We start from the raw sequence: 27710 nt of genomic DNA on the forward strand, positions 1-27710 counted from the left end.
TCTCTTGTTGGTGAACACAATCAAATCCTCACAGCAATGATCTGACATCTAGTATAAAGCCATTCCTGGACATAGACACAGTTACTCCAACAAAAGCAGGATACACTCTTAGGATAATACCCTTGATTTTTGAAGAAACAATGAATGAGCAGGTGTCCAAATACTTTTGTCCACATGGTATAAGTTCAAAACAAAGTTCTTCAAAGGTTCTTGAGTTAAGAAAAAGGTGCTGTTTAGAACCATGACAACTCTTTTGGTTCTTTACCTGGTTGAAGATTGGTCTGGTCTTTGGATTGGAGGAAAAGCTTTAGCAGATGGTTCTGTATTGCACCAAGAAGGGTTCCACTCTTTTTACGAGTCAAAGAACCTTTTTTCAGTACTGTACAGAACCCTTTTTTGCGTAACGTGTAGTTTTTTGAAATTTTAGGATCTTCTAAAGAATCGTGATTAAACTCTGACTATTTGTTTTGAGGTCAGAGGGACCCCATGGCCTTCTTTTCACCCCAACCCCTTCACTCTTTCTCTCCCTCTCTCTCTCTCTTTATCCCTGAGATGCTGTGCCATGTTGTGTTTGGCTGCTCTGTGGAGCAGATGGAGTGGAGTTTGGGTGTTCGTCAGTAGCAGAGATTAATCGGAGTGCTTCGGCACCTTTCCCTGAGACCATTAAGCAGAACGCGGAGGTTGAGGGGGAGGCAGGCTGAGGCTGAAGATTCCAGAAAGGTTCTAGGGCTTCGTGGGTGGTAGTGCTTTCACACTCTGAGGCCTATGCGTGGAGGCATGACTAATGAGCGGTGTGTATTAGAGGAAGAGCAGACGAAGGCTTCTGCAGCTGCAGAGTATGAGGTAGAGCTCATGAGGAGACTGACCTTCACCCGGCTGAAATACCATCCCTGATGAATTAACACCTATAGTACATGGAAGGTCTCACCTGATCAGTTAACACCTGTGCTGGAGATGTAGTGGATGGGGAGAGCTGCTGTGATCATCATCATTATTTGTTATCAGTTTGTCAGCTCTGAGAGCCGGTATACGAAAAATCCATCTCATCAAGAAGCAGTTGAACCAAAAGATCATGTTTACACACTTTTGCTGTCGTTTCAAGTGGATTTAGGCAGTTAAGTCAAGTTTGCTTTTTCTGGAGCTGTGTGGCTCATGTAGCGTAGTAATGGACTAGATTTTATCACAAAGACATATTGTGTTGTTAACCTGTGTCTCAAAGTCTGCAGCGATAGAATGACTACTCAACATCACTACAGCGGTGTTAGCATGCCATGCTAATGCACCGTCCACTGCCCTAGCCCAGCATCTCTACCGTGGCGTTAGTGCACTGCTCTCTGCCCTAGTCCAGCATCTCAACCATGGCGTTAGTGCACTGCCCTCTGCCCTAGCCCAGCATCTCTACTGCACTGTCCACTGCCCTAGCCCAGCATCTCTACTGCAGTGTTAGCACACCATACACTGCCCTAGCCCAGCATCTGTACCCCGGTGTTAATGCACCATCCTCTGCCCTAGCCCAGCATCTCTACCATGGTGTTAATGCACCTTCCTCTGCCCTAGCCCAGCATCTGTACCATGGTGTTAATGCACCATCCTCTGCCCTAGCCCAGCAACTCTACCATGGTGTTAATGCACCTTCCTCTGCCCCAGCCCAGCATCTCTACCATGATGTTAATGCACCTTCCTCTGCCCCAGCCCAGCATCTCTACCATGGTGTTAATGCACCTTCCTCTGCCCCAGCCCAGCATCTCTACCATGGTGTTAATGCACCTTCCTCTGCCTTAGCCCAGCATCTGTACCCTGGTGTTAATGCACCATCCTCTGGCCTCGCCCAGCATCTCTACCATGGTGTTGGCACACCATCCAACAGCCTCGTCCAGCATCTCTGCCGGGGTGTTAGAATCGTGGTCTACATTTTGTCTTAATATTTCAGTATTTCCTTCCTTTAAAACACACAGTATGCACTGTAATATTCTGCAACCAAAAATACAACAGTGTTAACAGTTAACCTCTGTTTTGTGCCGTGGCAACCCTTAACCTGAAATGGAGTATCAATATTTCTAGGTAATTACTAGACTAAAAAATGGTTTCATCACTGGGGTAATGTGTAGTTAGGGTAATCACTGGAAAATGTATTTTTGGATCAGTGTAGTGTGAGGAAAATAATTAAAAGGATCTACAGGCCGTAGCAACAGGCGGCTGTGTTGACAAAGCGCTCCGGGACGCTTGGGCTTCAAATGTTCGTGCATTCAGTGGGCTCAGCTGTCTTTGTGAGGCACTGGTGCACGTTATGCAAATCGATTTCCCCTAATTTTTGCATGTCAGCTATTAATTAAAAATCGGTGCTGGATTTCTGAGAATCGAGACATTCAATTATTTTGTGATTTTTAAATTTATCAATATTTTCATACACCCCTAATTTATATCTTGCAATTCAGCATAAGGCGAACTGAATTCCTAAATTGATTGCACACTTGCCTTAAACTGTGCCGGGTTGTTGGGTAATATTGTGGTAGTTCCGACGACATCACAGGAAACAGAAGCTTTATAAGACGTTCGATTGGAAAAAGGAGCTTTGGGCAAGATTCTCCTCCTAGACTTTAGTTAGCCCATTAAAACAGAACTGCTTATGTGGATTATAAAAATCTATAAAATCTACATAAAATAAAAAAAATTATGGACCAAAAATCATGTGTTTTGTAGGTATATTGTGTTGGTCATAAAAGTTTTTGCTAAATCTCAGACGCATCTGCATTTAGCCAGAAGGCTGGACCCAGCCTTGCTAATGAGTAGAGGACTAACGGATATGAGTAGGACTGACGGATAGGACTGAGTAACAGGGAGGAGATGGGGAACGAGGAGGTGGTATGAAAACTTGGGAATTTATTTTATGTTCGATTGGAAGAAGGAGCTTCAGTAATTGGTCCTTCTCCCAGATTTAGTTACTCTATTAAAACAAAACTGCTTATGTAGATTATGGCACCATATGGTGGTCTATAATCTATAAAAATGGATGAAATTATAGACAAGATATCAAGCTTCAAGGTAGCAGCTATGATTTATATCTATACAACGTACTCTTGCATACTACCCCCGTCTCTCTCTCTCTCTCTCTCTCTTTCTTTCTCTCTCTCTCTCTCTCTCTCTCTCTCTCAGGTGTATCAGATCTATGCCCGGCAGTCTGCAGAGGAGGTCCACAGAGTGCTGCGCTCTGTAGGGGCGGACTATGTGGTGTTGGAGGACAGTATCTGCTACGAGCGTCGGCACAGTCGGGGCTGCAGGCTGAGGGACCTCCTTGACCTCTCCAATGGGCATGTAGGTCTTCTACACCCCACTCCCTACACACTAAACCCAGACCCCTCCAGTGTAGCTGCTATTACTTAATACTTCTAGTTCTAGTAGCTCAAACCTGTATGCACTCTATAAGACTCAATAAGTCTGTTCTCCCTCAGAAAAGTTTCGGAGCTCTTAATAAGCAAATATTAAACAAGTATTGTCTTGAACACGGTTTCATGCTTGCCTGGATTACGATTAGCTTTCAGATGTGTTATTTCCTGTGTATTTAAAAAGCACACACACAAATGCCTTTGTTCTTGTTAGAAATAAGTGCAGGTTTGCTTTAATTAAGACGCTGCTACTGTGTTTTTTATGTCGTTAGCATTCTTGTGTACAGTCATGCAGCAGTATTACAGTTCCGCACATTGCGCATGATGGTGTAAATATAAAACTAAATGGGGTGAGAGCAAATTAACAAGGAAACAGTGAGACTCGCATGGTGCAAACAGCATTTGTTTGTATGTGTGCACAATTGCACATTAACATCCGTCTCTACTCCAGCATGTGCTGTAATTGATTTCCTGGTAACTTTTTTTATTTATTTATTTATTTTTTAATTCCTGCTGAGCTCTGCTGTTGTTTTTCTTCACTTGTTTTGCTAAATACTTCTAGTTAGCTGGGGATGTCTCAGTCAGTAGTTTCTGTTTTCACAAAATCTGATTTGCATCCTTATCCTGAAGGGAACCAGCTAAGTGAAAGAAGCTTAATGAGCTGATTCGTTCGGGGGACCCACCTGTTCGTAACTCCCCCTAGCACAAGCAATGCTCCCTACACAAGTAGGGTAACAACTTAACACATGTCCCCTCCAATACATGCAAATTAAGCCACCGCCTCTTTTCCAACTGCCTCCGATGCAGCATTGCCGGGCAGCCGACACCCTCAAAAGAAAAGTGCCGGGTCCCCAGCTTCACCGCACCAGCTAACCGCACCAGTCAAGGCCAGAAAGCTGAGGCTGCAGTGGGTACAGATCACTAAAACTAGGTACTGGGCGATCTGATGAATCTCAGTTTTCCAGAGTCCAATAAAACACCTTTAGGATGTGGCAGAACAGGAGATTCGCAGCATGAAGGTGCTTCTGAACAATCTGCCTGCAGGAATTGAGTGACACAGTCCTGTCTACATGGACCAGAACCTCAAAGGAAGTTTGCCAGCATCTTATGAAATCCATGCCTTGAAGAGTTGAGGCTGTTTTGAAGGCAAATAGAGGACCTACCTAGTATTAGTGTAGTGTTCCTAATAGCCAGTATTTCTGCTGGATAGATTCTACTATTGGCGGCAGGTGGACTATGAAATGAGAAAAATGTAAATACAGTAAAAACACAGCTGTAGAACATACAATAACCTGTGGAGCTGAAGCAGGTTGGATGAATATGATGTTCTTAGAGAGGTTAGATGAGCTTTCTGGTTTAGACCAGCCGTGTTTTTTTTAAGGGGCATGCAGAACTGAGCTGTGCTGAATATGGGGCATAAAGCCGCCACAGAGATGTTTTTGATTGCGAACAACATGATTCAACACTGCAATTGATCCAGACAACCCAAGATGGCTAAAATTAGGACTAAGCGGTAAACGTCTCGCCGGCTGGGTCTCATCAAACTTCACGCAGACGCCTCCTGCAGCAGAGGCTGCTTTGAAAGAGCTCGATTACAGACGTGTTGGAGGCTGTGCAACTCACCTCCTCTGATCTGCACATGGCCCAGTCATGAAAAAGGCCTTCTCTCTCTCTCCCACCCGTTTGATGCAGCCAGAAGATGACTCACACCTACTTTGGATCCCTCCAGGCTGTCTTCAAAATCCTGTCTGATCCAATGCCCCGACGATGCTCAAATTCCTCTGCATGTGTGTGTGTGTGTTTGTGTGTGTTGATATTTCAAATTCGTCTCCATCTCTTACGCAGATTGGGGGGGTGGGGGGGTGGGGGGGTGGAGGGGGGGTTTTGATGGCCTTGATGGATCTCCAGCCTGGTGGTGTCAGAACTGGAAACCTGTTGAATGCAAAGTGCATTGAGAATTCAAAGAGGTGCCTGCAGTGTTTCCGATACCTGTGGGTGGTGTGGAAACTGGCTTTCTTTGATTAACTCATCTCAAGTCTTGTCCCGCAGCCCGTAAATTAATTTGGGAATATTTACAAAGTGAATGTTTAAACACTTTAGGGCAGATCTCTTTGATTTTGTTCAAAGATAAAGATTCTCAATACTGGGATTTTACCGCTGTTTACTGAAATGAATACAGACAGGATGTATTTAAGACGATATCATTATGCAGGATAATAAGCTACTTGCAGGATAGGCTGCTATTTCACTCACCTCAGGTAAGGAGGCAGTAGAGGTGTTAGAACTCTGAGTGCTTATGCAAGAATGCAAAAGCCTGGAACTCTGTTTCTTTGGGGGTTTTAGGGGGTGGGTGTTATTTCTTTAGGCCATATCTGTTAAAGCAGAGGACCAGAAAGTAAAAATCCAAGTGGAAGTTTACTTTCCGGACCTGGATTCATCACCATTGCATAGTAAAGGAATAGTAAAGCACCATGTCAAGGTAACCTGATTCATCACTGACCTCAGATGCAGTCAATCAGCCAGGACATGTTTGCTTTCTGAAGTCTGCTTCTTTGGCTCATAGAGGGATCTTTTTGGGACAGACGAATCAATGTGATCTGAAATAGAGCATGGCCAACTTTAACAGTATGCATGTGATGTCACAGGTGGCAGGAGACACTACAGTCACTCTGAGTCCAGTGAGCGGCAGCGTTAGCGTTCAGTGTAAATATTGCTAATCACGAAACTGAAAACGGGTAGAAAAAAAAACAAACCTACTGTAGTGGCGAGTTTAGCGACATGCCAAGTTTGGTCAAAAGGGAAAGCAAGCAAACCTGGATGAAGCAGTCTTCTGAAGGTGCCTGGAAACGGTTGAAAACACTCCTAAGACCATTCACCATTCAAATAGGTGTGGTTTTGGCCTCAGTGAGCTGAACGTTCCTGGCTACACATCGCTGTCCATGGACTATTGGTTCTTTGGTCTGCATTTTAACTTTGGCAGATAATAGCTTGTTTCAGTGCATACTCCCTATAAACATGAAAATAACAGAGCTGAATGATGGGGCATCCAATTAGAGTAACCGGAACTTTTTAAGGATGATGAGTCCAAAGTTTTGCATACATATGTAAATGTGGTCTATCCATGCTATTAGAACGAACAGCTTTTTAAAAGCTGGATTACATAAATTTTTGAAGGAGTTTTAAAGTGGATAAATCAAGAGTTTGGCCAGTTTTACAGAAGCCAGTGTTTATAAATGTTAGCTTGTTCTGTTCAGATATCTGACACATCATGGATGATGTTGGCTTGAACTGCATCTGGAGTAAGTGATGAATCATGTTCTTTTCATTTGTTGGCAATTTTTTTTCTCTCAGCATATATATATATATATATATATATATATATATATATATATATATATAGATATATGTACACTGTGTAAATAATTCTGGATGAATGGACCAATAGAATGCTCTAACTGATACATTAACTTCCATAAAAAAAATTTTTTTGCCACCTCCTGTAAAGTTACCATTTTAGGAAATTTTAGTTTATCTTTGGACAGGGACAATAAATAAATGAAATAAATAAATAAATATGGGTTTAGTAGGTAAACGAAAAAAAACTTTACTTCACCATGTCATTTTTACATCATCTTACTACAGTTGGACGAATTGTTCGGTGACCTTGCAAAAATCAAGACATTTATATACGCTATATGGACAAAAGTATTGGGACACACCTCTTAAACATTGAATTCCAGTCTTTTATTCAGTCCCACTGCTACAGGTGTGTAAAATCAAGCACCTAGCTCTGCAGCCTGCCTTTCCACACATTAGTGAGAGAATGGGTGGTCCTAAAGAGCTCTCTGAATTCATTTACATTTACATTTACGGCATTTAGCTGACGCTCTTATCCAGAGTGACTTACAAGGTTCTCGTATTACAGAGGAGGGCCAATGCAGTGTTAGAAGTCTTGCCCAAGGACTCTTATTGGTGTAGCGCAGCACAGTCACCCAGACCGGGACTCGAACCCCAGTCTCCCACATGGTGAGGCAGCTCACTGGCTGGTAGTGGTGTGTCTGTTGCGCCAGGTTTTCAGGTTCACTTATGTGTCTCCTGGAATGACTGGAATATTCTTATTGGGATTCCTAGCTGGAGGCCTCAAAGATTGCGGTACATTTAGAAGGATGCGAGTGTGGGAATATTAATATATACATAACCATCATCCTCTTCACTGGCTCCTCGTCTCTTGAATACACGGTTTCTCTCCTCACACCCCACTGTATCTTTGGCAATGCCTCTTCCTACTTCAAAGACCTACTTACCCCACTAACCTCACTATGATCCCTCCTCTCAGCGAACTCAAATCACCTCCTTCCCCCAGAACTACGCTCAGCACCATGGAGTGACTGGACTTTCTGTTCTGCTGGCCCTCTATTATGAATTTGCCCTCCCTGACCATCTCAGGGCACCACAGATGATTGAGAGTTATTATTATTATTGTTATTATTATACATAATTCTAATAAATATTATAATTATAATATTTTAATAATATTATCATCATATATTATTATTATTATTATTATTACTGAATTTCAGTGTAATTCTGTAATAGGTGTCACCGACTGTGAATTTTTTTCCCTTCTAGATCTTCCACCATCAGCTGTGAGTGGTATTATTGAAAAGAGAAGACAAGTTTAGGAACCACAGAGAGCAGCTTAGCCACCAAGTGTCAGACCACGTAAAGTAATAGAGCTGGGTCAGGGCCGAGTACAGAAAAGTCTCCAACGCTCTGCTGACTCAGTAACTGCAGAGCTCCAGACCTGCTGCTGTTAGAGCTGCAAAGGGGGGACTCACTCCATATTAATGCCTATGGGTTTAGAATGGGATGTCGTAAAAGCTCCTGTAGGTGTCCATATAGTTTATATCCACACATTCAACGTACAACAGTTCAGCCCTGCACACTTATAATGTATAAAGTCATAGGGGTGAGGGGTGTTTCGGAGTGTTTCGATGCAAAGGTTTTAGGTAACACTGAAAACACTGTAAAAACACTAAAAATAATAAACATTTGCGAGCTGGTTTAAAGAATAAGGTTTGGTTCTAGATTTCTCCTGGATTTGTTAAATTCCAGCACTTAATGTGATATGATGAAGCACTGATCACCAAACCAGGTATTGAAGGCTAACAACAAATAGCATAAACAAACACAGTGACACACAAAAATACACTGAGTCAGTTTCCCAGACAGGGCCTATGCCTTGTCCTGTACCTTGTCCTTACTCACTCCAAATCTTTATTCAGCATGCTGTGTAGTCCAGGACTAGGCATAATCCCTGTCTGTCCCTGTAGGTGGGGTAAGGGTGCTGGGATATTGATTACATGACTGTGCTTAGATGGCAGTTTTGGGCCCTTGAGCAAGGCACTTAACCCTCTCCACTCCATGGGTACCATGACTGACCCTGCACTCTGACCCCAGCTTTTCCAGTCTGGGATATGAGGAAAGAGCAGTTCCATTGTACTGTACAAGTATAACGACAATAAGGGTGAAGGCTGAACTGGGTTCAGAGCTAGGCTTCCTCAAAGATAGTCAGTTAAACGGTTGAGCGAGCATCACACTGAACACTCTCTCTACCAGTAAAGATGATCTTAACACTAAAATGCTTTTGGGAAAGTTGGACCAGCACTGAATATTTCATTGTCATTGCTAATGATGCGAAAGTAAGCTACGGAAAGTTGAGAACTGTGTCTGTGTCTGTGTCTGTGTCTGTGTGTGTGTGTGTGTGTGTGTGTGTGTGTGTGTGTGTGTGTGTGTGTTTTTGTGCCTCAGATCATGGACGGGCCTGGTGAAAACGACCCCGACCTGGTGCCGGCCTCTCACCCACGCTTCTGCCAGGCCGTCAAAACCGGAGAGCCCCCGTACTCCACCTTCTTCACCCGTGTGTTCCAAAACAAGACCTTTCACGTGTACAAGCTAAAGAAAGCCAAGAAGAAAAGCAAAGCAGACAGTGGGGTGTAGTGGTGGGGCCTGCGATCACGATAGCGCCCCCTCCTGAAACCTCCTCCACATCAGCCCCCCGCCTCGCAGGCTACCTGAAAGGAATGTTTAGTGAGAGAATGAGTGTGTGAGTGTGTGTGTGAGAGATTGCAGTAGGGGGCTCTGTATGAGTGTGTGAGTGTATGTGTATGTTTAGACAGATGCCTGATTGGGTCAGTATGGGCAGATGATGCTGGATGTGCATGAGCCTCTAGCTCCAAGCCATGTGATCTAAAGCAACAGGAGATCGAGTTTAAAGGAGAACAAGAGCGCGAGAGCACGCGAGAGCAAGAGTGAGTGGGAGAGATGAAAACATGTCCTGCTTAGATTTCTGTTTCTTTTGTACTCTCTCTCTCTCTCTCTCTCTCTCTCACTTGATATGTGCTCACACACTGGACATGTGGAACTGTGATGTTTACATACATGCTCCTATATTAAAGTAGGCTCTCTCTTCTGCTTCTGCTGTTTCCCCTGCCCATCTCCAACACCCCCCCCCCGCGCGTGCTGAATGTGATATGTGTAAAACTAATGTGCAAAGAAAAACAACGAATCCAAACAAATCCCTTTGATAGTCAGAGATGGGAATCTATTTGAACTTTTGGGTAATTATTGCCTAGCCTCGTGTTGTCTTTACATCAGCCAAGCTGTTGGCCTGTGCCATCTCTCTGGCTTTCAGTCCCAGAGTCGCAGCTCACTGTCTGGCTTTTAAATTTAATGAGCACTTTTTTTTTTCTCCCTCTTCCCTCCATTCTCGCATCTACAAGCAGAGGTCTGCCTCTCTCTACATCTCTATAGCGGTGACTAATAAGAGCCAGTCTTGGTCACGGGTGCAGTGAAGGTGCCATAAATTCTCACTGTAACACCTAATGGTTCTAGCACTGTGAATATCATTGCGTATTTGTTCTGTTTTAATTAGTGCTACAGTGTAATTTAGTGGTTGGCACATAGCCTTGAGTGACAAAGGAATAATGAGGAACGTGCTTTTCGCTCCGCAAACTCAATTATCTCTGAAACGCAGTTTACTTTTACCGTTTACAAGGACAGTAACATGCTCCGATATTTAACCCTAATAATTATTAATGCATCCGATTGCTTAGGTGACACTTGTGCGGAGTGAAACTGCTGGGAAAAAAGGCTTCTTCACTCTTCTCTTCTCTCTCTTGGGGTGATGTAATATATTCAGTGTTCTGCAGAAAGAGGTGACTGTCGTCGCTAAGAAGTGTTATTTCTCTCAGCCTTTTGCGTTGCATTAAGATCCTTATGAATGAGATGTGGTGTGCAAGTGCCTTGCCATTTTCCTAATAGCCTGGTTCAGTTCAAGTTTTTTCCAACTCAGAGCAACACCTTCGGGATAATCTGGTTTTTATATTACTTCTCAGGCTGCTTCAGGCCCAGATCACTACTGAAATGTATTTTTTATGGATTGAACTATCATGCCCTAAATCCATTCTTTGATGTTCTCCACAGTGTCTGCAACAATAATCCTTAAAAGACTTCCAGTGGGAAATATGTGTATATAGGTCTTCTCGGTCATTTTTAAAAGGGAACCTCAGTTTGAGCTGTATGGAAAGTCTCTGCGTTAAATGTTGTAAATCTTTATGTTGAAATCGACTTCAGGCCAGATCCATTTGCAGTACGAGTGGCCATGTATGCTGCGCGTTGTTTAGCGGTACACATGAGGTTGGGCGGTATAGCAGTGATGCAGTAACTGCGGCATTTCAAAATGATGACGTATCTCCAAATGAGGATGCATGAGGTGAAATTTCTGTTCTGCGTTTCTCTTGGACACATCCAAATAAGCCCATTTACCCATGCACCTTTTTTTAATGGGCCACAGGGTGAGGGTGCTGTGGAAGCTCACAGGCTGGTGAAGATATGAGCTGAAAACGGGTGGAGAAACAAACAGGTGGGCCAACAAAATAAAAAAGAGAGCAAGCCAACGAGGATGAGTCAGATAGTCGTAGTCAGAGATGGAAACGCATCAAACAACCAAAACGCATGACTTATGAGATTACAGAGGGGGGCGATGTATCGTAGTAGGAGTCTTGCCCAAGGATTCTTATTGGTGCAGTGAAATATAGTCCCCAAGACCAGAAATCGAACCCCAGTCTCCCACATGGTGTGGTAGATCACTGGCAGGTAGTGGTGTTGGCTGTTGCGCCACATTACCGGTTTTTAAGTCTGACTCCAAAGACCATTCACTCGACTTTGTGCTCTTGGATATGAGGCTTTATCCTCTAAACGTGTGGGATTTGAGCCTCAGTTAGCTGGAACACAGTCTGTACTGTGGTGTTTAGCCTACTAGCTAACTTAACTAAGCCTAGCTGGCTGGCTATGCGTCCAAACACAGCATAATTGGTCACGTTACGATTTTGGCACTTCAGTTCCTTGACTTCACTCCCAGACACGGCTGCACTGTGCTGTGTGGTACTCAAATATTAGCTTACTGAGCAAATATTAGCTTACTGTGTCGGCTACAGATCCAACAAAAGAAAAATGACTCGTTTGCTCAAAATGACTCACTCAAGTCATTTTTGTCTGCACGTTTATAAGTGGGCTTTTGGTCTGCCAGAGTTGAATTGAGTGTTATCAGTTTATCTCTCCTGATTTGTAGCAGTTTAACATTTACTTAATGATTCATTTAACAGTGTGCACAGTGTTCAGTTAGTTGGTGACTCTGTAAGCAAACTAACCTTACCTAACCCTGTGTATTATCGCCACAGTAAGTATGAAAAAAGAAGGATACCGCCCAACCCTAGGAGTTTTTTTTTGCCTGTTTACAGCAGGACCCTTGTTTGGATTGGGAGGAATGTTAAAAGGGATGTAAGTGAATTGTCAGATTCCTCAGGCGTCGTTGATAACGTGGTCCACGGGGGAACGCAGGGTGCCAGATTGCACTGGATTGATCCTGTGGTGTTCCGGAGCGAATGAGCAGTTGTACTATATCATTATCACCTGAAAGGTTTCTTTTCAGTTCTGTGACTGCCGTTGTCTGTGTTCGGTGTTTTGCAGTTTTGTAATAAAAGAGGATTTGTCTTTTTGATTCGTTCATGCTTTATATTCACGGCGCACTGACTCCTCGGATGCACATAGATCAAAGATTCGCTAACAAAAGTGAGCGTCTCTGCTGAAGTGGTATTCTTTCCAGCCGAGGCTCTATTACAGACTAATTACTGCTCAGGTTCAGCGTCAAAATAAGTTCTCGTTATCGCCCCGGTGCCACTTGAATTTAAAAAGCTTTTTAACAGAAAAGTGTTTCTTCTTCTGAGCAAGTGCATCAATAATCTCTGAAACAATAATAGTAGTAAATAACTTTATTCATTGAGAAAGAAAATAAGCAAACATGTCAAATGATGCAAATACAAAACAGCAAGATATTTTTCACCTACCGAAAGAAATATGAAAAAAAGAAAAGAAAAGAAGGGAGTGGGGGTAATAGCTCACGTTCAACAGCAGAAGCAGAGTCTCTTCGTCTCGATATTTCTCAAAAAGGGATCTGATATTTCTTTGAAAAGCAGTAACTCCTGTTCGGTATGTACAAATGAGGTAAAAACATCTCACAATATGCAGTTACTATATACTCTTCACACAAATCAAAAGTGGACCTTTGTTCGAAGCTGCCAGGTGGCACCGGTCTGCCTGGCGTGATCGGAACTCCAGGGAATTGGAAACGGACCCTTTGCATCTCTCATTGACTATTATTTTCACCTCAGAATCGTTTATCCTCTTCAATCGCGTTACCAGGATGAATCGGAACTCCAGTCCTCTGGGATCCTTTATCTTGTGCATGAAATAGCAAGCACAGCGCTAGCAGAGCCATTTCCTAGCCTCAACTTGAAAAGCTCATTTTATTCTCGTGTTGCTGCCTTTGGAAAAATTGGCACTTTTGAGATCAGTAATAAGAGTGACGACTCTTCTGTCGACTTCTCCAACTCCCATGATCCTTTGGTTCACAGCATGACAGTGAGCAATCAGTTCACATTAGGATTAGCTCTCTGATGTCTTTTAGCACACTCCTACTCTCCACAGCTGGACTGTCACGCTCCACAAACGGCGCTGCACAATAAAAACCACTGAAATAAGAAGGGAAAAAAAATGATGACGGGAGGGGGCACAAACACTACCTCAGAATGTACAGAATACAAGGTTGGCATTTGCGGCCTCGCAAGGGGGAGGCCACATGGCTTTTCTGTATTCCATCTATAGTGAGGAGGGGGGGGGTCAAAATCAGCACAAAGAACAGACTGGAGAACCTTCAGGCCTCCCCTGCCCTGTGTTTACTGCATGCCACTGCCACTGAAGCCCATTACAACAGGACATGTTGGGATGCTTTAGTGTCGGGGACCAGGGGGTTCACTACATACACTGACTTCTGCATGTTCTGGCCTGGATTCAGCTCGCTGCTGAGGTTCATCAGGTTTCTCGGCAGGGGCGTGTAATGCGATTGGAAGGGAAAATGCTTGCTTTCGAATTCTTTTTTATTTCCCTCTTTTTGGCAAGAGAAGAGATGCCGTGACGCTCTGCGGTAGAGTAAGCGGGTTTTGTTAAGGACATAATGCTCTCTAAAGGGAGCGAAATGTGGAGGGAGTGGATCCCCTGCACTAAGCTCCTACCACAGAGTCCAGCTCCTACTCTGAAATCACGGCCTACCACCGCTCAGTAACGTGATGGGATCTCGCATGCACGTACACACACACATTCACGAAACACGTTCTTTCAATTCTTTTACCCGATGCAGCTCTCTTACTCCGTCTGAACCTGTGCTGTTATTCAACACTGATTTAGAAAGCTCTGCAGCGAGACACTTTATGATACTCCATTGCAGAAAGCCTCTATAGTGTCCTTCAGACTGCTCCACCTTGGCCTTCCGCCTTGTGTGTCCCAGACCCATTTGTATTCCAACCGGTTTGTCTCCTTTTTTGGCTGGAGAGAGAGAGAGAGGGAAGGGGACACGATTTGTATTCCCAAGGAACGTCTTGGAAAGGGCTGAACAATAAGGCCGCTCTCTGCCTCGTTTTCTTTTAGTGCTTCTAACACGTCCTCTCCCTTTTTCACAGTCTCTCCTTCCTCCCCTTGGTCCATGTGAAGGGGAGCGAAATTTACGAGGGAAGTGGTGTGAATAAAATAGAGACAAATCAGCTGCGACTGAGTCCGAGAGGTGGAACTGATGAGCACAGTGGGTCACTGGAGACAGCACAGGTAGCTAACAGATTTAGAAAAGCAAACCAGCGGTGGCCACGGAAAAAACTGCCCATCCCGAAACGTCCAGGTGCGCCTCCCTTTCCGTTAAAACGCTTACAGAATACAGACATACAGGACAGCATATCAGGATAGATCAGGGAAGGTCCTCCTGCAACATAAGTCACCGAGCTAATAAACGGCTTCCGTTCCCATCATCGCAGTCCACAAGTCACTGCTGTGAAGAGGCTTGCCGCAGGATCCCGAACAAGTGCCATGTACAGATGCTCGTTTCCTTTTGACTGGCACTTCCCATTTGCAGCTCATTGATAGTCGCCGGCCATGCCAGCCTGTCTCTGTATCCTTCAGCCCTCGGGAAAAACATTTTGTAAAGATTCGCAATCCCAGACAAGGACAGAAAGCAAAGCAGAACTCTTCAGGTTTTTTTTAAAGTCCCATTTGATTCCAGGTCCATCCTTGACACTGAAGTTTTTCCCTTCAAGATTTTGTCCATCTGTTCTGCTGTGGAGAGGCAGTTTCCCCTCCCGTCCTTTAGAGGTCACTAGCCTCTGCCCTCTCGTAAAGTGCTTTGAGCTTCTCGAAGCGTGGCCCCCACTCTTTCAGGCAGTCGTGGCTGCTAGTAGTGGTGCTGTCCTCAAGGCCAGATGAGCTGAAGGAGCTAAGTGAGCCAGCAAGTGACCCTCCGCCTTCTGTGGAGAAAACCTGCAAGGAATCGAAGGGTGCCGTCTCTGGGTGCTGGTCGGCGTCCCGGATGATCTCGCACAGGTAACGTGCTAGATCTTGGCTGGAGAAAGACAGGCTCTTGCGGGACAGCTGGGAAGCCCGACCTGCCCCAGGACCGGCGCACTGACCCTGTGCTGGGGTACGGGTCGGGGGGACGTCTCGGCGGAGGGTGGTGGTAGTGGTGGTGCTGGAGGACATGGAGGAAGTGCTGGTGGCTGTCAGGGCCCGGGACGGAGGGTCGGACTGGTGCAGATGGTGGTGCTGCTGTTGCTGCTGCTGAGATGGAGGGTGGTGGTGCAGAGCTCGCGAGCGGCCGTACTGCACAGACTGAGCCGGGCTGGGCTGCAGGGACTTCTGGAGTTCCGCCATGTCATAGGCATTCTGGGCAACAGGGGGAGAGAGAGAGAGAGAGAGAGAGAGAGAGAGATGGAGATAAATGAAGACAGGAATGAGGATGAAGGCAAAATTGAAGTTCATTAAAAGGCCTGCATTATTGATGTGATCCTTTATGTGAGGCTCGCATTACATGATTTTCTCCTTAACCTAAACGTAGGTTCTTTAAAATGTTCAGTGAAGTTTCATAGCTAATGTAGCCAAGAAATAATGAAAGTCTTTAGCCTCTCAATCTCGCAAGTCATCTCACGGTTGCCTCAAACTGCATTCTGATGTAGTCTAAGACCACGACTAAGACTAGGACTAGTACTCGAGTGCAGGCCTGGACCTTTGCCTCAGACTTTTCTTGGACTTTCTTTGTTGACAGACCAGCTACAGTGTCACCAATGAAGGTTTGTAAAACACTCGGTCTGTAAGAGTACTATTTCCTTGGGTCTCGATTGTGACCTGGTTTCGGACGCAGTCTTGACTCAGTCTTGACCTTGACCAATGTTTGCCTAGCTAAAAACATAGCTTACAAATTACAGTATGCCATACAGTGTCAGAACACTCAGCAGTTTTTTTATGATTTATTTTATTAATTTATTTACCGCATTTTCTACCCAATTTGGAACAAAATCTGACGTCCAACTACAAAAAAAATTGAACATAAAAGGAACGTTATCCACTAATTTTTATGTCCAGGCTCCTTGAAACACTGGAATGATACATATAAGAGCCAGGAAGGCCCCTTGGAGCACTGCAATCCCTCTTCCTGTGAACTCCTGTAAAAAAAAATAAGCAGTGGAGCTTTGAGTCTGAAAGAGCACAATTGGCTGTCTGTCTCCCCTTATCACTAATAAGCTATGTTGGCCGGCACAGGCGTCTGTTATCTGTTAGCTGTCCACTGCCTGGCATTGCTGCATCTGTGGTTCTTACCCTCCCAGTGTTGGGAGCGAATGCGTGGGTTAATTGGCATAACCAAATTGGGAGAAAAAGGGAAAAAGCTGACAGACAAATGTATTTACTAGAAAACTCACAAGCGTCTATTTTTGAGAATCCTTAAGACCTTGACATGGTTTCAGGCAGGTGTGTGATGACTTAGGAAAGCAGTGTCCACAGTGCTAGTCAGCCGGGTATGAGCTTCTATGACTTGTTTGCTACATTAGCCTCGTAGCTCTAGTGCAGAGCCAGACAAGCAAACTTCAGGCACTAAACAGGTCTTGGCTGATTGACTACATTTGGGGTACGGTATTGTGCAAATTGCGTAAAAGAGATTCTTTGGCCAGTCTACCCTTTTAAGAGCTAATATGGCATATAGTGTTTTTTTTTGTTTTTTTTTTTTTACCATAATATGAAATGAGTGCAGGGGTTGTAATGAAGCGAGTGTGTGACACTTGATCCATGGCCTAATAACAGCACAATAGCAGGCACTGATAACATAAGCGGCTCGGTTTGTCTTCATTACAGAATTTGTTCTTCTGCTAACCGTTAATGGCATAAATCCTGATTCATGCCAGTAATGCTAAAGCCTGATTAGTTTCTGTGAGTGCACCTCTCTCTCTCTTGCTCTCTCTTTCCCTCTTTCTCTCCACCTGAGACAGGAAGAGAGGAGGAGAAAAAGACAGAAGCTCTCCGGGGACGACAGAGTGAGCAGACTGCTAAGTTGACACAGTGAAACATGACGGCTAGGCAACAGCCCTCTTTCTTTTTTATGTAACATGGCATAATCGCTTCTGCATTAATCCAATTCAGCCAAAACCGATTCCACTCGTTACCGCGAGGGCACTTTTTCCGCCGGAGAGAAAAGAAACTTAAGCCTCGGGAGGATAAGATGGCAGGGGAGTGGTGGAGTGGGAGCGAGAGAGAGTGGAGTGGAGTGGTGAGTGGTACAGGTGTGGGTGTGCACAGTAATTGATTACCTGATGTGTGAAGACTCATCTGATGAACTGTAGAGGATCAGAGTGCTACTGCGTATGTGATAAGCATATTACATGGTTTTGCATAAAGCGGATATGAGTGTGACAGTGGGGGATACATGCGGCACCATCAAACACTTCAGCTTCAGCGCTAAAACGAACACTGAAACAGTCTAAACTACCACCTGCTGGCATCGCTTTCCATATTTCTTCTCCCAAAATTGACGCCTCCCTTTTTCCCTTCTTCCTCCCACCTTCGGAAGTGCAAGATGAGAAACTTCCTTCCCCTGAGTGCTCGCTTTCAGTGAAATGTCAGGGGCAAAATGTCAAGCTGTCACAGTCGTCTCAGAAATGTCTCCTAGTTGCACGTTTGTTAGGAAAATCGGAGATGGTGGGCTCCTAATGTTAAAGGTTGCCGGGGAGACAGGCACCTCCGTCTGAAAGACGGTCATGACGACCATGGTTGGACGTTTTGGCTGGCCCGGTTGCAGGTCGTTATGGCACACCTGTGCCTCTCTCTAACGTGCCATGCCAGGAGACGTTACTGATGCTCAACATATCAGGCCATTGCAGCAGACATTCCCTGCAAAAACCTGCCGTCAGTCTTTCTGCATCACAGGTGTCAGAAATCCTTACGGGACTTTCCGTAGCCTTCACATTTCTCACCTGGTCCTCCTCTCCACCTCCTTCTTCATCGTAGTTGAGCACATTCTCTCGGATGTCCTCCCAGCCATCGTGGTGAGCAGACACGTGGTACACCCCTTCCTTCAGCCCCTTGTAGCTCCGCCAGCGGGTGTACAGGAAAATCCCCAGTAGCAGGACTGCAAAAAAGACAGCAAGTAGAAGCACATGGTTAGCAGCGTGCTGGGATCGGTTGGACTCTCACTGCGAGAAGAAAAGACCAGGAAAATGGGTCAATAAGTATATTTGGCCAACAGTTATTCAGCACATCTATTTACACAAGATGTATTCTATCACAAGAAATATTAATGATTTATTTTATTAATTTATTTAACGCATTTTCTACCCAATTTGGAACAAAATCTGACGTCCAACTGCAAAAAAACGTTATCCACTTATTTTTATGTCCAGGCCCCTTGAAACACTGAAATGATACATATAAGAGCCAGGAAGGCCCCTTGGAGCACTGCAATCCCTCTTCCTGTGAACTCCCCCTATGACTAGCAATGCCCACAACACTAGGAGGGTGAATACTAGCACATCTCTTATGACACGTGAACGCAGCATCGCTAGGCAGCTCCCCAGCTCTGATACAACAGCTAACAGATGCCTGCGCTGACCAACATCACACTAGGATTGTGGGGAGAACGTGCCATCAACCAAGACATCAACCATCAACCAAGATGTGCCATCAATCAAGACAACGAAGCCTCTGGCTGCTGATGGCACGTAGCATGACCAGCGATTTTCGGATCATAGTGGCAGTGCCTTAGTCCACTGGACCACTCGAGCCCCTTAGATGAGGAATACTGTTGGGGAGTGGAAGATTTGTGGAAAACGATCAAACAATTGTGCTCTTACTGGCTCTCAGGAAGCAAGTGTATCGGTGCAGTGTTCCAAGGGACCTGGACATTAAAATGAGTGGATAACTTTAAAAAAACTTACTTTTTTGTTCCCTGAACCCACCACTGAGTTTGATACGCTTTAGATACGCCTAGACTGCTTTTTAAATAATCCACAAAACAGGACACTGGCGAAGATGACACCGGTCAGCCAGAATGTAACCCATTTACCATAAGGGAACCCACATGGCCTTCTAGCACAGGTCACTTGTGGATTAATAGAATCATGCTTGTATTTTTTCAGGATTTTTTTCTTAAACTGTTTTCATTTATAAACTTTGGAAAATGCTCTGAGAATCAGGTCCGGACATTTCCGCAGTTGCCCTTCACACATCTAGCGCACAGCCGGAGCTTTTTCTTTTCAGATGTGTTCTCACTATAGAAAATGTTCTGCATGGTTTAGGCAAGGGCCAGTGCTTGTATGAGGTACAGCATGACCCACTGTGAATTCTCTGGAAAATTACCTGCTCTATTTACACATGGGCTCACTCTGACATTATGTGGACTTTGTACAAGGGGCACATACACACATACACGGCTCCTCCTCCGGGTAATGTCTAGAAAATGCCTGCTGTCTGAAAGGGGCTTTAGTGATATTTAGGTAGATAAGGCTAAGCTCATTGGTTCTCTCACTGACTGAAACTTCATGGGCAGAGCTGAAGACCTAATAGGTGTGATTAACCACCAACATAATTACAAACTGACAGAGGAATGAACCAGTTTCCAGTCAGTGGGACCAGTTCCGGTCAAGAAATCTACTTTAGGCTTTCTGGAAGTTCTAGATAAGTCTTAGATTGTGAAAATGGCTGGTAGTATAACCAGGATTCAGGATTCAGTTGCTGGAAAATAAGCTGAGACTATTTGGAAAGATGTCTAATATATTAGATCTGTTACAAGCTTCAAATCAAACATGGAGTATCTTTCATTAGCATAGAACGACCATGTTTAATCAAGAACGATCAAGTGCATTGCCATTAGCTTAGAGCAAATATTACTAGAATCTCATGAGGGGGGGCTAGAAGAAATGAGCACTATTGTACAGCTTCCATTTTTCTTCTTTTTTTAAATGAGCTGACATTTGTGGCCTGAGCTGAAAGCCTAGGTCTAACAGTTACAGTTCACCACTGATATTTACATACGTAATTCTCAAAGGCATAGTAGCAAAAATGTCAATCAATATAGAGATGCTCTCAGTTATAATGTGGAAGTGAATTATTATTATGACATAAAATGATGTAAAAATCAACTTCAGTCAGGGAACAAAACAAAATACAGCGTCAAAAGTAGAATATGGACCTTCACTTTCTACCTTCAAGCCTATTAGATTTAGCTTTGATCAGCTGTGTGGCAGGTAACGTCGGCTCAGCGCTGAGGTCACGCTGTGTCTGCATGTCGGCCGTTCTGAGATAACAGCCCGGCTTCACCACAGAGACAGCAACTCAATACGAGCTGAGCACCAAGAGCTTCTGGCTAAATCAATCCTCCCTGGCACCAGATTGACCTTTAGAGTATATAATACAGCTCTCCAAACCTCACTCTTCTTGCAATCTGGCCTTCCTCCAGTGCGCTCTCTCACACACCCTCCCTTTCCCTCGCTCTCTCTCGTTCTGCTGTTTGTTTTTCCTCACTTTCGATGCCTTCTCTGCTTCTTTTTCTCGGTGTAGTCCCATTTGCCGCAGACTCGCTCTATTTTTCATTCTGTTTCCCCTTCTTCGTTCCATGGAGGCTTTCTCAGCGTTGCTCCCATCTTCCCTCATGCTGTTTCTCACTTGCCTTCTACATTTATTGCTTTTTCTTGGTCAGTATGAGCTCCAGGCCTTCTATGTACTATACTCTCCATGTTGACTAGCCACATCTGTTAAGGTCAAATGCTCCGAATGTGTTTGGCTCTCATATAGACAACAAGTAGTGGTAGTAGTGTTACTCTGGGTTTTCAACCTGAGCAACCTCTATTTGCCGCATCTGTATCATACTGATAATTAGCATGGACAAAGAAATGGACACGTTTCCCTGTGTTTAGTACTAGAAAAGAGTAGCTCTTGACCTGCCTATTTACAGTAGAAGCCAATAGGCTGGTGCTTTCCTTTAAAAGCCCAGATCCTTGTGCATCTGCTCTGTTTCTAACATTGGCAGTTGCTGTAGACAGTAATTTTAGTATAAGAGAAAAAATATTGACACATTTATGATATAAGCTTATTGGCTGAAACCAGCAATCTTCGGATCATAGTGGCAGTGCCTTAGTCTATTGGACCACTCGGAGCCCCTTAGATGAGAAATACTGTTGGGGAATTTGTGGAAAACGATCAAACAATTGTGCTCTTACTGGCTCTCAGGAAGCAAGTGTATCGGTGCAGTGTTCCAAGGGACCTGGACATCAAAAATAAGTGGATAACTTTCTTTTTATCTTTGCAGTTGAATGTCAGGTTTGGTTCTGAACCTACCATTGTGTTTGATACGTTTTAGATACGCCTAGACTGCTTTTTAAATGAGCCACAAAACAGGACGCTGGCGAAGACGACACCGGTCAGCCAGAACGTAAGCCATTTACCATAATGGCCTTCTAGCACAGGTAACCTGTGGATTAATCGAATCATGCTTATATTTAAACTACAAGTTCTACCAGATATTTTGCTTATTAACTCCAGAAAGCGCTCATTTAGAGTAGAAGCCAATAGGCTGGTGCTTTTTTCTTTAATAGCCCAGATCCTTGTGCATCTGCTCTGTTTCTAACATTGTTTGTTGCCGTGGACAGTAATTCTAGAGAACAGAAAAACTATTGACTTGAAACACATTTAAGATAGAAGCTGATTAGCTGAAACACCTTCCCCATCAGCTTCAATGTGGACATGTTTTTAATCAAGTCAATGGGTTTTCTGTTCCTTTCTAAGGACTGGTAAATTGTTGCCTGCGGTAATTCACTGTATGCTACAGATGTAGTCAAGTGTTCCTTTAATATATGGGTTATTAAAAGATCAAGCACCTGCCCATTGGCTTGTGTGGTGTGTTCTGCATCAATAAATGCTCTGTTCTTTTACTAAATAGAGAAAAACATGACTCCAAGTGAATCAAAGTGAATGTCTTTAATGTGAAAGCTTCAAATCAAACATGGAGTATCTTTCATGAGCGCTGAATGTTTACTACATTACTAGAATCTCATAGTGGGGCTAAAAAAGTTTAGCATTATATCACAGCTTTCGTATTTTTTTTTTTTCTTTTTTTCTTTTTAAATAAGTTGACGTTCGTGGCCTGAACCTAAGCCTAGGTTTAATTGTCACGGTTTGACTTTGATACGGATGTAGCAGATAGACTAGTCAAGTGTATATGGGTTATTAAAGATCTAGCACCTGCCCATTGGCTTCTGTGGTGTTTTGCATCAATACATTCTCAGATCGTTTACTAATTACAGAAAAACATGCTCACTGAATGATAACATTACATTTACATTATTGGCATTTAGCTGACGCTCTTATCCAGAGCGACTTACAAGGTTACTCGTATTACAGAGGAGGGCCAATGTAGCGTTAAGAGTCTTGCCCAAGGACTCTTGTTGGTGTAGTGCAGCACAGTCACCCAGACCGGGTATTGAACCCCAGTCTCCCACGTGGTGTGGTAGCTTACTGACCGGTAGTGATGTTATCTGTTGCACCACACCAACCACACCCATGAGAACATGGGTGCACCTTATTGAAATTAGGTAAAAAATGTAGGGGTTAGTTTGGATAGTGTCAAATAAACACATTTGGTAAAGGTACAAGTATGTACTATGTGTCCTCTGCATTTTACTCATCTGTGGACACACACCCAGAGCAGTGGGCAGCCAACTCCAGCACCCAGGGAGCAGGGAGGGTGACGGGCCTTTCTCAAGGGCCCAACAGTGGCAGCTTCCCGAGACCGGGTATCAAACCCACAACCCTGTCATCAATAGTCTGGCGCTCTAACCGCTATTAAAAACAATTAAATAAAAAAATTATTTGCATCTTTTGCAAGAGTGCATCCAGAGTCAGTGATAAATCCTGTTTTTTTGTTATTCGCCAAAGCATTCCTTTAATATTTCGTTAGGTCTGTGTGACCGAGAATTGATTAAAGCTCAGCACTGATAAAAGAAAAATAAAAAAGAAACATGCATGAGCTCCCTTCCTCCATGGAGATGTGGGAGCTTTTTGAGTTTCTGAAGTGACCATGGAGACAAGCGCAATCCTCTGGTGAAAACGGCATCAACAAAAACACTCAATTATTGTGTCAATGCCTGACGACTCAGAGACTCAGTGTATTTGTGTACTTGACGGGAAGCCAGGCAGCAAATACACGAATCTATACTTCATGCACATACACACATGCATATATGGACACACACGGAAGCACAAACACACACACACACACACACACAATCTCTCGTCTTTGGCAAACGCGCTTCACACAAATGAACATCAAATATCTATCCTCTTTAGAGATTTGTCATGCTGTGTCGGTGCCAAAGGAAGGTGCGTACCCAGAGAGAAAAGACATTTTTAGCTCAGTTTGCTCTCCTAATCGCTGCAAATAGGGAGCCTGGCTCGTATTCAAAGAGAACGAGTGCTTTAAAAAGAGAGCCGGGTGCTTTCAAAGGGAAAGGTGGACAGCGGCCTATTAATTGAATCGCTCTTTAAATGGGCCGCTTGTGTAGTGCAGTATTAGTGCAACCGCATTTCTAAAAGAGCTTCCGGCTGGCTGGTCCAGTCACTCAGCAGTCAGTGCCTTATCGAAGCTAACGTGGACAGTTCCAGCATCATCACTGTCATGTTTTGACATATGGTTCGCACTCAAACTCAACGCGGCTCAGTTTTGTCGAGCACCGTGTGAGAGGATGACAGGATGTTCACTATACCATAAGGAGCGTGTCTCTGTGTGTCTGCTCATCTGAAATGACACTGATGCGGTGGATCTATCTTTAGAAAAAGCCGTACAAGAGCGCACTTCCTGAGGTCTTCAACATCCGGTTGACGTCGGTATGCCTCAAAGTTTTGTAGACACTTGTTTATCCAGCATTTCTTCAAAAATCTAAGGTGTTAGTAGAGAGCCTCTACTCTTCTGGGAAGGCTTTACAATAGATATCGGAACACTATTGTGAGGATTTGATTGCTTTCTACCTCAGGAGCATTACTGAGGTCAGGTACTGATGTTGAACGATCAGGTCGGGATCACAAAAGGAGCAAAAAAGAACAGTCCTTCTCAACTCAATGTTGGGGAGCCATACACTCCTCCCGCTGGCCTACTTTCCGAGAGGATTGCTTGCAGGATTGCTAGAAAGACAAATCAAAACCTCTGCTTGACTGCAAAAGACCTTCAGAAAGATTTACCGGCTCCAGGAGTATAGTGGTGCACTATTCTGCTGCAACACCTGCACAAACATGAACTTCATGGAAGCATCATCAAAACCTTTTTTTCTGTGTCCTCAGGGTCATTCAGGGTCATATGTCCAAACTAACTAGATGCATTTCACATTTCTTCAAGTTCTGTGGACTGATGAAAGTTTTAATGAACTTTTTTAGGCCACAATAAGCAAAGGATGTTTGGAGAAACAAGGGTGCAGATTTTTATGTAAAGAAGACGTCGCCAACTGTTAAGCACTGGGGTGCATCACTCCTGATTTGGGCTTGTGTTGCAACCACTGGCACAGGAAACATTTCACTGAGATAAGGAAAACAGGATGGCTTCTACAGGAGAATCGCAATCTTAAACACAGCTAGAAAATAATGACTCACTCAAGTTGAAGGTTCACCATGGCCCTCACAGGCCCCTGACTTAAACAAAACTTTTGCAAGGAAGGAAGAATGAGCGAAAATCCCCTAAACAAGAATTGAAAGACTGTAATGCTGAGCATAGACTACAAGTATTTGAAAAGAGACTCTGATACTCTCACACATCTAAAGATTATCTATCATCTTTGAAAAGACTGAGAATCTTGAAAGGTCACTATTTGCAACTAGATTTCTTTTGAGACTATTTCCCATCATGCTCCTGGTGGAAATTTACAAAAATAGCAACTGTTAAACAAACAGAAAGCAGAAATGGAAGCACCAAAAAAAAGATGCTGCAGAATGGGCATGGCCCTGTTTTCTTATTGAGTTCTTATCACACCAAACGATCGAAATGACAGGAGCAAGACTCACGTGATTGTGCTGTCGGTGTTCCCGACACTAGGACATAAGGACTTAACGAGTCTCCTCCGATACATGTGAAGCCAGCCACCGCCTCTTTTCAAACTGCCACTGATGCAGCCCGGCTGGCGCCTGACACGCTCAGAGGAAGCTCACAGGAGCTTAACAGATGCCTGTCTGCCTGCCTGCTCCGTCTACCCACCCAGAGAGAGAGCCTGGCCAATTGTGCTCTCTTGGAATATGGATGCTGACAGCAAAGTGAATGGTCCATTACTGATGCCTCGTAGATGCTCACCTTACATTTAACTATCATTCAGCTGAACCTCTATTAAATACAACTGAAGTCTAGAGAATGTAACCCTGCACCTAACCCTAACCCTAAACTTGACCGTACCCTAGAATCAACCCTAAATCCTAATCATAACCCTAACTGTACCCTGGAATCAACTCTAAGTCCTAATCATAACCCTAACTGTACCTTGGAATCAACCCTAAATCCTAACCATAACCCTAACTGTACCCTGGAATCAACTCTAAATCCTAATCATAACCCTAACTGTACCCTGGAATCAACTCTAAATCCTAATCATAACCCTAACTGTACCCTGGAATCAACTCTAAATCCTAACCATAACCCTAACTGTACCCTGGAATCAACTCTAAATCCTAATCATAACCCTAACTGTACCCTGGAATCAACCCTAAATCCTAACCCTAAACTTGACCGTACCCTGGAATCAACCCTAAATCCTAACCCTAAACTTGACCATACCCTGGAATCAACCCTAAATCCTAACCCTAACCCTAACTATACCCTAAACCTTAAATATAACCCTAACCCTAATCCTAAAAGACAGTCAAGTGCAGTTGCATTTCTGAGACATTCGATTGTTAGCTGTAGGTCAGGTGAGCATCTACAAGGCATCAACAATGGACCATCCTAGAAAAGCGTGACCCCACTTTTTTTAACATATCGCTGTTGTTTCAGAGCCAAAATCCACCATGTTTTCATTTCCCATTGCTGTCCCGTTGAGACGCAGCTGGAGGCGGTCATTAAAGTGGACAGTGCTGGAAAAAGGGCACGACACTAAAACATGAGTAGAAGCTGAGATCTTCCTGAATTCTAATGATCTGCTGAGAAGTTTTGAGCAAATACTGCACTAAAGTGAAAGTTCTACAAAGAACTATTTGTGTGGGCGTGCAAAGTCCTCTGGGTAAAAAAGAGAGCGAAACAATCCCATTTTTCCATCTGGCCCATAAAAGACTTTATTAAATAAATAATAAAAATAGACTGAAAAAAAGGTTCTGCTCAATCTGTACTAGTTGTGCTAGCTCGGTGTTTTGTTGCGTGGTCCCGTACAGACTTATTCGTTTATTTATTTATTTATTTATTTCTCTCCCTCCCTCTCGCTCTTCCTCTCTCTCTCTCTCTGAAACAGTAACTTTTAAGTGGAGAGTTGTGAGAGATTTCTGAATGAGTTCTGCGAGCGTTATTGAGTGAGAAGTTTCTGGGCTGGACTTCAGACCCCTGTTCTGTTCTGCTTTCAGCATCGATCTGCAGGCCGGGCTGTGACCTCATGGGACTTCCCCACAGACTCAGGCCGGACAATTTGATCAAAAAAAAAAGCAAAAAAACCCAATCGTGCAGATCTAGAGCTGAAGACGCCTTCATGCATGTGCTCACTGCGTAAATCACAGCTATTACAAACTGTGTCCTAATACAGCGGCAGTACAGCGGAGACGGACAGTCTAAATCTACACTAATGTAACACCATTTACATGTGGGAAGAGGTTCTGAACCCTTTAACAGGGCAGTGATGACACGGTTCCTGTAGGACAGCACTGAGTGAACTTATAACACACTGAGAATGATAATGTAAGGTTTGGTATATATATATATATATATATATATATATATATATATATATATCAATTAAATATTATTCATTCATTTATTGCAATAGTTCAGTGAAAACAAAATCGCAGACAGTGCAAGAATGTCCATCTCATGAGCCTCTGGGATTTAAACAATGTATGGAGAGTGTTTTATGCAGAGGATTTTACACTCACACACAGAGAGAGAGAGAGAGAGAGAGAGAGAGAGAGAGAGAGAGAGTGAGAGAGAGAGAGATTTCAATAAAAGCATCAGACCACCCAGGCCAAACTGTGCCATCAGACTGGGTACTGCAGACTCTCTCTCTCTCCTTTCTATTCATTCTTTCTCTCTCATCCTTCTCCTCCAGCTCTTTTCTCTCTTTTCTGTTTCTACATTGACTTGCTCTTTCTCGCTCGCTCGCTCTCTCTCAATCTCTCTCTACTTCCCTTCCTGTGTCTTTTCTCTATGTCTCTATGTCTCTCTCTCTCTCTCTCTCTCTC

The 27710-nt window shown here is 43.9% G+C and overlaps 2 protein-coding genes across 4 annotated transcripts in view; one reads left to right on the forward strand and one right to left on the reverse strand.

The window, feature by feature from the left end:
* The window catches only part of dpy19l3 (dpy-19 like C-mannosyltransferase 3), a 64116-nt gene extending 51674 nt beyond the window's left edge, over nt 1–12442 (forward strand). For all 3 annotated transcript variants that reach the window (XM_072671674.1, XM_072671675.1, XM_072671673.1), the window contains 2 exons: nt 3154–3312; nt 9195–12442. In XM_072671674.1, coding sequence (XP_072527775.1) covers nt 3154–3312; nt 9195–9383 — 348 coding nt within the window. In that variant the 3' untranslated portion in view covers nt 9384–12442. The remainder of the gene's footprint in view (nt 1–3153; nt 3313–9194) is intronic.
* A 258-nt stretch (nt 12443–12700) lies between these two features.
* Nucleotides 12701–27710, reverse strand: part of LOC140548220 (neural-cadherin) — a 343076-nt gene continuing 328066 nt past the window's right edge. The window contains exons 32-33 of the mRNA XM_072671671.1: nt 18281–18435; nt 12701–15704 (exon numbers count right to left, since the gene is read on the reverse strand). Coding sequence (XP_072527772.1) covers nt 15132–15704; nt 18281–18435 — 728 coding nt within the window. The 3' untranslated portion in view covers nt 12701–15131. The remainder of the gene's footprint in view (nt 15705–18280; nt 18436–27710) is intronic.

The sequence above is a fragment of the Salminus brasiliensis genome, chromosome 25 (assembly GCF_030463535.1).
Source record: "Salminus brasiliensis chromosome 25, fSalBra1.hap2, whole genome shotgun sequence".
NCBI classification, from domain to species: domain Eukaryota; kingdom Metazoa; phylum Chordata; class Actinopteri; order Characiformes; family Bryconidae; genus Salminus; species Salminus brasiliensis.